This window comes from Heterodontus francisci, chromosome 9 (genome assembly GCF_036365525.1).
Source record: "Heterodontus francisci isolate sHetFra1 chromosome 9, sHetFra1.hap1, whole genome shotgun sequence".
Lineage (NCBI taxonomy): Eukaryota > Metazoa > Chordata > Chondrichthyes > Heterodontiformes > Heterodontidae > Heterodontus > Heterodontus francisci.
The window spans coordinates 43,513,923-43,525,929 of record NC_090379.1 but is presented as its reverse complement, the minus strand read 5'-3'; the positions used below and the strand labels follow the sequence as shown (position 1 = coordinate 43,525,929).

The 12,007-nt window shown below is 41.3% G+C and overlaps 1 protein-coding gene across 11 annotated transcripts in view; it reads right to left on the bottom strand.

The window, feature by feature from the left end:
- The window catches only part of LOC137373701 (kelch domain-containing protein 1), a 73,959-nt gene that overhangs the window by 53,595 nt on the left and 8,357 nt on the right, over nt 1–12,007 (bottom strand). Inside the window, exons 2-3 of one of the 11 annotated variants that reach the window (XM_068038900.1) lie at nt 9,351–9,456; nt 7,072–7,275 (exon numbers count right to left, since the gene is read on the bottom strand). The exons of 7 other annotated variants lie outside the window; for them this stretch is intronic. In XM_068038900.1, coding sequence (XP_067895001.1) covers nt 7,072–7,086 — 15 coding nt within the window. In that variant the 5' untranslated portion in view covers nt 7,087–7,275; nt 9,351–9,456. Of the gene's footprint in view, nt 1–4,772; nt 4,836–7,071; nt 7,276–9,350; nt 9,457–12,007 lie in introns of those variants that run through there. 3 more of the 11 variants (XM_068038904.1, XM_068038901.1, XM_068038905.1) reach the window with 3 other exon arrangements.

Sequence of the window (12,007 nt, the reverse complement as noted above, 5' to 3'; positions counted from 1 at the left end):
AATCTCCAAGACAGAATTTAACCATCTCCCCAAGACATCCAATGGCATTACAATTGCTGAAAGCCCCCAGGATGTTGATGGAGGGCTATCATTGACCAGAAACTAACTGGGGCAGCCATGGAAATACTGTGACCACAACAGTAGGTCAGAGGTTGGGAATTCTGCGGCAAATAACTTGCCTCCTAACTCCCCAAAGCCTGTCCACCATCCACAAGGAACAAGTCACGCATGAAGGACGAGCGTAGCTCCAACAATACTCTGAGTTCGACACAATTCAGGACAAAGCAACCTGCTTGATTGGCACCCCCTCCACCAATTTAAACATTCATTCCCTCCACCACCGGCGCACAGTGGAAGCAGTGTACCATCAAGATGCACTGCAACACTCGTCAGTACATTTAACAGTACCTGCCAAACCTGCACCATCTAACACCTAGAAGGGTAGCTGATGCGTGGCAACACCACCACCACCTGAAAGGTCCCCTCCAAATCAACCACCACCATGACTTGGAACTATATTGCTATTCCTTCACTGTTGCTCCGTCTAAATCCTGGAACTCCCTCCCTAACAGTACTGTGGGTGTACCTACACCAGATGGACCACAGCAGTTCAATAAGTCAGCTTACCACCACCTTCGCAAAGGCAATTAGGGTTGGGCAATAAATGCTGGCCCTGCCAGCATGTTCACATCCCACAAACAAATAAAAACTTCTGATACATGTGGTATGAGCTTGTTCAGGATGCTCACTTTTTGGAAAAGGTCCAATATCTTTGTATTTCAGAAGCATCAGTAATTCCTTCTTGTTCACTTTGTGACTGTCATCTAAAATCTGCCTAAAATGCTATGGCCCCTGGACAGCATTCATGGAAGGCTTAAAGTTCAACAGTTTGGTCTTACTAATCTGGTCAACAACATTGCTAATTGCTGGCAAACCACCCAACTTCTGGATACTGGCCAGTATGAACTAGAAACCAAGGAAATAACCCCAATCATATAGCATCTTGCCTTCTGGATTGAGCTATTTCCACTCCTTTAAAGCCACACGGTTTCCTTTGATGTTGTTCTTAGCACTTTCACTTTCAGATACAGTCCCTGAACCATTCTGTTCTGGTTTTACCACAGATGCCATCGGGCTTGCCCAATTGGTCAATTTTCTCAATTATGCACTTACATTTCATGCAATCCAATATCCTTCACCTTCAAGCAAAGAATACCACACTGGGCTTAAAATGTTTGGCTTCACAACCAACTTCACATTAAGCTACACTTGAATACTCATTCCGGTTCATTTGCCTTGCCTTGTGGTGTTGTTTCTTCATTAGGCTCCTCGTCAAATTTGACGCAATGGACACCAGATTTTTGTCTTTTCTTCTGTTGGTTTCTCAAAGAACAGTACAACTTGGGGCCTTCTTTTCTTCTCCCTGCTTCCAGTCTAGAAGCACCTACTGGTTTCCAGCAATACTTATCTAAATAGCCTGCTGCTGTGCAATTATGCCATTTAACCTTCTTATAAAAACACTGGCTTGATAATGATTTATTTTACCACATCTGCAACATGACTGAACAACTTTAGAGCAAGAGCAAAATACTGCAGATGCTGGAAATCTGAAATAAAAACAAAAAATTCTGGAAACACTCATCAGGTTTGGCAGTATGCGTGGGGAGAAACAGAGTTAATGTTTCAGCTCGATGACCTTTCATCAGAAGGCCATCGACCTGAAATGTTAACTCGGTTTCACACTTGAACATTTGGATCCCATGGCATGTAACTCACAAACATGACTGGCAGCTGTCTCCATTCCGAGCGCTATTTTGAAAGCTCAAGCAGATGTCTAAACCACATTCAAAGTGGTCTCTTCTTGCATCAAGAAGCCTAGCAAAAGCATGTCCAGTGGAGGTTTTCTTTGTTTCAGTATCCCTTTGCCTCCTCTGGTTCAACTTAAACTGTTGCATAATAATGAGTGGCTTCAGGCTTAGATGTCTTCCTTTAGGCTGGGCAAGAGCAATCAGATTCTTAATAAATGTATATACTGAAGGTGCAGAGATAGTAATGTTACAACCAAGATGGGTGGTGTACGCTGTTTATTCTAGTTCGACTTCTCCACAGATAGCAACATATATTTTTCCACTTACTGATACGGTCAAATACTCTATTTTTCCCAGAATAAAACACACTAACCAAATTTCTTTAATGAAATGTGCTTTACCCTCTCAAATTCTGTATCAGTTTGCCCAATCTCTGCAGATTCTGAAATTTCTGCCTTTACACTTCAGGGACCAACTCATACGCAGTGAGAATAGCCTTTTTTGCCATCTCATAATCTTCAGAAGCCTCCTCAGAAAGCATGGCATAAACATTATGAGCTCTGCTCTGCCCATCAATGTGCTTTGCATAAGCAGTGTCCAGCTTTCCTTGGGCCACTTCAACTGTTTGGCTATCTTTTCAAAAGAAATGAAAAATGCCTCTGCGTCCCTTTCCTCAAATTTCAGGAAGGCTTGTACGAATTTAAACAGCTCTCCACTGGATCCTGGGCTGGAGTCAGATCCTTCCCCACCAAAATTGTCACCGGAATCAAGACCACCCCTTCATCTTAATTCCATCTTTTGTAATTCGAATTCCTTCCCTTCTTTTTCACTTTCTCTTTGAAAGTAAAGCTCAAGTGTTTCCAATTCTATTGCTTTTTCTTTGCCAAGTACAAGCTACTTCATCTGTAACTGAATGTGAACTAACTGTACTATGTGGTTTGCCTTCTTCTAATTACAAATGCTGTGCTATTACTGCTGTTGTGTCTGCTTTCTTAGCTCCTGTTTTTAACTAACACCAAAAATTCTGCCAAATCCTTTAGCCTATATAACTCAGGGATACATCCTCCTTCCCTGGAAAGGTCGTAGCACCTGACAAAGACATTCCAATAGTGTAAACTTTACTCTATTGCACAAGAAACCGGTTTCTTTTTATTTTTCCTTTTCAATTATTACCCCACTTACAACTGTACGTCGTCAGCATTGGGTTTATCCCAGCAAGAGAGCCCCCAATTATATGTTACGACCGAAGCAGGAGAGTGCACCGTTTATTCTAGTTCCACGTCTCCACAAGGCACAGCATATATTTAAATTTTCCCACTTACCAATACTGTGAATCATATGCTCTATTTTTCCCAGAATAAACCAGGTTTCTTTAAATGAACAAAATTATCAGATTATAAAACAAGTCTTAACCAGTAATGAAGTAAAGCATAAACACAGATTGAAATTTTAAAGTTCCCCTTTTACCTTAGCCCTCACATACACACATACACTGGTTAACCGGGGGGAAAAAAAGAGGATTTTTGTTCAGAGCTGTGTTGGACAAAAAAAACACTTGGGCTGAATACTTGCTCTTTCTTGAAGAAAACAGCCGATGAGTTAAGTTGGTTTCAACAACTGGCATACAGTCTAGCCTCCGAGTACACGTAGACAAGTCACTGGGATCTTTTAGAACATTTCTTTTCAGGCAGCGTTGAGAATTAATTTAGCAGGCTTTTCTTTAAAGACAGGAGACAAGATGAGTTGACACACTGGACTTCTCAGGGTCTTTGAGGGGGGTGCTGGAAAGCTAAGCTGGGTTGTGATCTTCTCCCTTCCTTGGGAATTCTCTTCTCCTTCAGCAGGCTTGACTCTTTAAACATTCAGCAAGAATCTGGTCTCTTCCTGACACTTCAGCAGCAGGCACTAACTTTATCTCATTCCAGAAGGTAAACACTGACACTACAACCAAAAGTTTGCAAGTTTGCTGCTCTCAGGCTTGTCCTGTCAAGGGGCATGCAACTTTCACTTCTCTGCACACATCTTCCAGTTACCAGGGTTTCTGCTCTATTTTTAACTTGAGTCATGTAACAACCAGTAAACGTGTTGCCAAACCAGTTCTTTGTGTTCTCTTGATGACCCTCTTGAAAAAATGTTCCAACATTTCTTCAGTTTGACTATGAATCCCTCAAAAAATATTTTTAACAAAAACAGAACCACTTTCATAACAGTAAGCAAAACCACACTCTGTCCAGAAGATTAAGCTTTAATTCCTCGTCAATCCTGGAGGGCTGGCAACCCTACATCAACATGATTCCAAAAAAAAAATCAGAGACAAGGTAGACCGTTAGCTAAGTAACAACAATGCCTAATATTCAATCTTTTAAAGAAAGTGCTATCCTTTATTTAAATATGAACAGTGGCTACAAGAATAAACACTCAAATTGGTGTGGTAATAAACTTTTATTACCAGTTCCTCGGAATATTGTCAAGAATTTAAAAATACAAGACTGTAATTGCTACAATAATTTCACTCCCTTCAGGGAACCATCTAGTACTTCACCAGCACCTGGTTATGTCCTGATGCTGTGAAAGGCTTTATATAAATGCAAGTTCTTTTAGTGTTCAGTCATTGAAGTACCATACTTATCAGCAGTTACTAAATTTACAAGAAACAAAACAGCTTTCCTATTTACATTAGTTCACAATGTCACTAACAACTGCCCTTTCATGACATCACAAAGAGACTCAACTGCTTTAATTATTTCAATAGCCTGAAAAGTAACATTTTTAAGTGCATTTAAATCTATTTTCCTGGAATAATGCTCAGTGGTAAACAAAGTTATTGAATTTACCCTTCAAGATATGTGATTTACTGTGACCCAAGTTATAAAATCCTATGATGAATTTAGTTTAGAATTCTTCATTGTACATTTACTAATTTAAGTACTACTTAAATGAACTTTTAACTGAAATTAAAGATACTTATAAACTTTTCTTTCAGTCTTGCCATTCATCCCTCACGAACAGATCAATCTAGAAGTTCACAATCTCATCTCCCTCCTTTTATAATTATGCAGCCAGATGACTGAGAACAGAAACTTCTGTCAGACTGCAGGCGCCAGCATTTCCCAATCTGGGGCTCTTATCAAACACAGGCTAGTTGCTAGTTTCACTTCACGAGACAGTAGGCGCCAAAAATCCACTCATCGTTAATACTGCTGCACGTGGCAATTTGACGAGTTTGTACGGGACACTATAAGCCATTTCTTTACCCAGACAATCCCAAATTTTAGGTTACACCAGTCTGACAACCTGCAAGAATGTACGTAACTATGAGTGAGGCCCAGATGACCGTTACAAATGTGTGGGTTAGAACACACATTAAGTTTTCTAGAGGCCCAAGTACTGCTTAGGCCAGTAAAGTAGCACCTACCACGTAGCCACCCCACACATAAAGAAATCCGTTGTTAAATACTGCGTGGTGGTGGTTTTCTTGTATTCTCCGAGACCAGTATTGGGATTCAGCCATTTCACCTTCAGCCTCTTGTCCGCCAACTTTCTTATGTCGTCGTCGTCGTCGTCGTCGTTTCTATTTCTCCCTCTCGACGGCGACTTCTCTGGAACCTCCTCCACCCAATCACACCCACCCAAGCCGCATTTCGCCCAGCCCGCGCTCAATGCAGGGCGCAACCAATCAGCGCATATAACTCATGCCCTTTCAGAGCCTTAACCAATCAGGCAGCGGGAGCACTGTCCCTCGCGAGCCGTCACTGAGGGCGGCAAACCCAGCACGACGAGATGCAACCGTTGGAGTTTGAAATAGTTAGACTGTCTCCTGCTGCGCGACCGTCACTTTCTACCGCGATTAATAACTTTCAGGGTCAAACAGTAGCAAGATGGTTGCCCTGGATCGGGAGTGGGAGGAGGCAACCAGACCTCCGACACATCACCTATCCAAGCCCCTCCATTGGAACATGCATGGTAGTTTGGGGTAGCAACAGAATGGGGCTCGATTCTGCTGCCCTGTAATTGCATAACCTGTTCACTCGCTAGTCTTTTGCCATTTTGATGAGGTGCAAAAAGGCCATTAGTATCCAAACTACTAAACCAACATAAATTATCCCATTTAGAAGAAAGAAAATTGAAAGAGGTGGTTCTTTTCAATCGTTCATAACATTTTTTATTTATTTATTTAGAGATACAGCACTGAAACAGGCCCTTCGGTCCACCGAGTCTGTGCCGACCATCAACCATCCATTTATACTAATCCTACATTAATCCCAATACCCTCTCACATCCACACCTTCCCTCAATTCCCCTACCACCTACCTATACTAGGGACAATTTATAATGGCCAATTTACCTATCAACCTGCAAGTCTTTGGCTGTGGGAGGAAACCGGAGCACCCGGCGAAAACCCACGTGGTCACAGGGAGAACTTGCAAACTCCGCACAGGCAGTACCCAGAATCGAACCCGGGTCGCTGGAGCTGTGAGGCTGCGGTGCTAACCACTGTGCTGCCTTAAACCAATCTTTTGCCACATTCACTGTTTCCTGTTTTGTTGCCCTTTCATTTGACAATTGTTGCTTATATTGAAGTGATTATTACACTTTCATCAGTACGTATAATCAAATAGAAAAGTCTACCCGTGACAAATATGTATTTTGCCAAGGTTACATTGATTTGGAATATTTCTTGGTAGAAACAATATGCAGGGGGTTAGAAATATAGGGTCACCTAGAGATAATAGAAACATCCCCAAAGGAAAACAAGTTGGCTTGGATTTTGCACTAGTAGTGAGGGCAAAACTGTCACATTCACTCAGTACTTCTCCGTGACTGACAGCAACTTCTGGAGTTCACACATGTGCAGCTAAATGCAGAAATCATGAAGTTCCTGTCAGTGATTCTATGCTTGTCCATTGTTGAAGTGTCCCCAGACTGATGAGAAATTGCTCTTTTATGCTATTAATTTCGCTGGAAAAACCCTTGAGAAAGTTGCGCCTCGTTGAATGAGGTGTAACTGTTTTTAAATGGCACACTAAGTTCACAATTACTAAACAGCCTCACTGGCCCTGAAAAACTCATGCTATATTTGTGGAATGTCAAGTTTCTCCATTATGATATAAAAACTCGATACATTTTTAAAATTATAGTTCTATATTTAAGTTTCTACCTTAATCCCATGTATATGCCCCAATCATTTATTTTGCACTCTAAACATTACTGCATCATCATCAGTAATAATCAGTGAGACAATTCAATGTGATTGGCTGCTTACCCTGCTTGATAACATCACTGTTGCTGGATGCCTGGAGATCCCCTTAACTTGGCACCAGATTCAAACTTTTGTCGGGAAAGGGGTAATCCCTGCCATAGAGATTGCTAGATCTTTGTGGGCAGCTTTCTTCACAGTCAGCAGCAACCATGACATTTGGCTCATTAGCTCCTAAACCAGACAGCTCATATGTGCAGGTTTCTTGTGCTATACAAATATAAATTGTCAAAAACTAGTTCCTGGTGAACAATTGCAAGTGTAAGAGGTTACCCACTTAAATAGAGCTATAGCATTCAATCGCAGGAGCTTTATACCAGTCAAAAAAGAATGACTAACCATCTAATATCTATAGAAAATTACAGCCTTTTGTAGACCAACTGTATCTCAACTTCGAAAGGATTTAGTATTATATTTCTGTAGTAAAGTTTATCTGAGAAGGCAGCTTTCCAGTTGGGGAGTCAGGTGCTAATTTCTTTTTTTAAACAGCTATCAGAAAAGCTAAGCTTTTTAAAAAATCCATAGTGCAAGATGAATCCATCATGCAAGGAGGAAACATTTTCAAAATGTAGGCATGTTGAGAGAGATGGCCCTAGGAATAGTCTTTATTCATTTATGTACAGAACATTACAGTGAAGTTTAACATGTCTTTTTGTCCTGTATATATCGCATTTACCTACTTCATTTAAATAAAGTTTGTTTAGTCTTGGCCCATTGAGTATAACTAGTTTGCTTATGAAGAAAAATCACTTGGCAGCATGTGATGAATTCCAGCAAATTGGTGTAAAATACAAGGGCTGTCTCTCTCTCTTCAATCCCTGAGTCTTGGGCAGGTAAAGATACCATATAGGAAAGAGTATACTTATGGGAGTGATTGGTGATATAGAACCCAAATAGAGTAGCCTAAAAAACCCAAAATTTGACACTGCCATTGCGACTTTCAATACTCAAATTCCCCACACCCTCCTATAAAGTCTAATTCCCCTACACCCTCACTACATGATACTGGTAGGCATTTCAATATGTATATAGCTACCCTGATCGCTCAATGTTCAATGGCAACTTCCATTTATGTAGCACCACTAACATAGTAAAATATCCCAAGGTGCATCACTGGAGCATTATCACACAAAATCTGACACCCAGCCACATAAGGAGATATTAAGACAGATGACCAAAAGGTTGGTCAAAGAAATAGGTTTTAAAGGGTCGTATTAAAAAAGGAGAGAAAGGTTTAGGAAGGGAATTCCAAAGCTTTGGACGTAGTCAGCTAAAAGCACAGCCGTCAATGGTGGAGTGATTAAAATCTGGGATGCGCAAGAAACCAGAATTGGAGGAGCACAGAGATCTGACAGTGTTGTAGTACTGGAGTAGATTACAGAAATAGAGAAGAATTGAGGCGGTGCTGGAACAGAAGCCAATGGAACAGCAGCACAGGGGTGATGAGTGAAAGGGACTTGGTGCCAGTTAGGATAGGGGAAGCAGAGTTTTAGATGAGCAAGTTTATGAAGGTAGAAAGTTGGAGGCCAGCCAGGAGAGCATTGGAGGTAACAATCTTGAGGTAACAATGGCATGGATGAGGGCGTGAGCAGCAGATGAGCTGAGGTATGGGTGGAGACGGACAATGTTATTGAGGTAGAAGTTAGGTGGTCTTGGTAATGGAATGGATGTGGTTGGAAGCTCAACACAAGGTCAAATAGAACACCAAGGTTGCAAATGGTCTGGTTCAGCCTCAGTGGCTCGGGAGAGGGATGAAGTTAGTGGCTAGGGAACGAGTTTGTTTTGGGGACCAAATCCAATGCCTTTAGTTTTCCCAATATTTAGTTGGAGGAAATTTCTGCTCATCCAGTACTAGATGTTGGACAAGCAGTCTGACAAATCAGAGATGTGGAGGGGTTGAGAGTGTAGGGGGCCAGGTAGAACTGGGTGCTGTCAGCATTCAAGTGGAACGTAACATGTTTTCAGATGATGTTGCCAAGGGGCAACGTGTACATTAGAAATAGGGAGGGGCGAGGATAGATCCTTGGGGGCTCCAGAGGTAACAGTGCAGGAGATTGGAGTGAAGCCACTGATTCTCTGGCTATGATTGGATAGATAAGAATGGAACAAGGTGAGAGTGCAGTCCTACTATGCTGGATGACGGAGGAGAGGTGTTGGATGAGGATGGTGTGCTCAATTGTGTCAAAGTCTGCAGATCAGTCGAGAAGGATGAGGAAGGATAGTTTAGCACTGTCAAATATCAAGCACCTTAAATGCACCTATTGTATAGTAGGTATGATACTCACCCAGACAGACCAGGTAGGTACCAGGTTCAATCTTGGTATGTGCTCAGTTAGCTGATCTCAACCAAGATGACAATGGGTACATTAAAGTTGGCTTCAGGGCCCTGAACTAGGAAGGAAAAAAATGCCAATTATTTGCACTCCTGATCTCTATCTGATGACCCAACTTCAAGTACTCAAATACTTGGCTGGGATACTCCACAATCAAATAGTCTCCCAACACTCACTATTCATTCTCACATGCAAAGAATGGACATCTGTCAAAATATTGGAAAGCTGTTAGGACCTACAAAACCATATGTCCTAGCATAAACTGCTGTCAGGAGAGGACAGGGGAAGAAAGTTAGCAAGAATACAGAGGGAAAAAATGTTAAGATACATTTTAGAATATTAAGTTAGGATAGCAGGGAATAATAAAAGTATCAAGCATTTCCTAAATGCATTCAAAAGAAGGTGAAACAGGAAATTGGAGCCACTGGAAATTGTTATGTTTTGGCAAGAGAAAGTCAGCATGGAATTATTGGAGAGAGGAATTGTCAAACCAATTTCCTGGAGTTACTTGAGAAAATGATGGACCTTGTTCACCATAGAGATTCTGTCGATGCAATATATTTAGCTTTTATAGAATCTTACCAGGACAGAAAGAAGCGAGTTGGTCCATCGTGCCTGTGTCAGCTCTTTGAAAGAGCTATCTAATTGGTCCCATCCCCTGCTCTTACTTAATAGCCCTGCAATTCTTTTCTTTTCTTCAAGTATATATTTAATTCCCTTATGAAAGTTACTCCAACACCCTTTCGGGCAGTGCAATCCAGATCATAACTTGCTGCTTAAAAAGAATTCTCCCCCACAGTTCAGCCAGTCTTTCACAACAGGCTACACAAGTGATTAATCCACATTGCGGCAAAACATAGAATAGGAAGCAAGCTTTTGAGGTGGTTAAAAACTTGGCTATATCAGCTGTATGTAAAATCTTGGAATATTACCCGCCTGAAAAACTTCACTTTTTGACATTTTATTTGATGTATTTTCCAGAAATCTGGAGTCTACAATGCATCAGCCTCTCAGACCTCCTCAGTAAACAAATTGTGATTATATTAACTAGCATTCAACAAAAAAGTTTAAAATTTCAAATATTAAAAATTGGATCAAGCTTTTAAATTTAATCTTAAATCTAGAAATTAAAAAAATCAAAGTTCACCTAAAAGTTTATAAACAGTAGTTCCCTAAAGGTCAAACAGTTTGCATAAACACACAAGTAAAACTGTCTTTCCAATATTTGTTAGCATTCACACTCGGTCTAGTTAAATAACAAGGGGGGGGGTGGGGAAATGTTTTAAATGCCTTAGTGCTTCTCACTGAAAGGAGCAGATAGATTGCAAGAGGGGCAGGGGTTGCAGTCTCTCCTTCCTCATCTTTCCACCATGTTATTGTTTGATTCTCAGGGAGCAATTATGTCTGAAGATAGAGACAGCGCCATCCAACTGGGTACTACACTGGAGCAGCACATAACCTGGTGCAGCTTTCATATTCCCTTAGTAAAGAAGGAGCCTGTCTCAATTCATCCTCCCAAAACAGTCGCTTAGTGAGTGGATAATCAGATAGTACTGGGGACACTGGCAGCACTGCCAGTCACACACTCCAAGCCCCTTCTGCCACACCTCAAAACCATGGTTGCTGCAATAAAAACACTTGGTGGTCCCCACGTTCTCTATCCACATTCAATTTGCCCAATACAATCCTCCACTCTTAGTTAACGGAACTGGATTAAGAATTCTTGGGACGCTGGGCAACAAAAGCATATGTAGGCCCTCTTGTCCCTTGGACAACCACCTTAATTAAAACACAAACGTGTAGTAAAATGTAAGAAGACGACGTCCAAAGAATGTTTGTACACAGCATCAAAAATAAAGCAAAGCATATTGAAATATAGAATGATCAGAATGGGGGGAAGGCGGTGGCGTAGTCGTATTGTCACTGGACTAGCAACCCAGAGACCCAGGGTATTGCTCTGGGGACATGGGTTCAAATCCCACCACAGCAGAAGGTGGAATTTGAATTCAATTAATAAATCTGGAATTAAAAGCTAGTCTAATGATGGCCATGAAATCATTGTCGATTGTTGTAAAAACCCATCTGGTTCACTAATGTCCTTTAGGGAAGGAAATCTGCTGTCCTTACCTGGTCTGGCCTACATGTGACTCCAGAGCCACAGCAATGTGGTTGACTCTTACATGCCCTCTGAAATGGCCTAGCAAGCCACTCAGTTAGGGCAATTAGGGATGGGCAATAAATGCTGGCCTGGCCAGCGACGCCCACATCCCATGAATGAATTAAAAAAAACTTAAAATGAAACTGCTTAATTTTACCTAGAGCCCCCATTTTTGGCAGTGGCCCATGCACACATGTGTTACCCTGCCCCAGTAGCTGCAACACATGCTGAGCCTGTACAAGTGCATGCATTGAGATCACAGAGCCATACCTATTGGCAAAAGTTGCAAATACACAAATGAATTATTACATAATTTCTAACTTTCTCATGGGCCCCAAAACCTGATAAATCCACATCAACCAAACAACAGTCTAACTTTTAAGGAGCGGTCCTAATTTACCTACAGCCACTACTGTAAAGGAATTTTAATTCAGTCCTTACTTTGATCAAA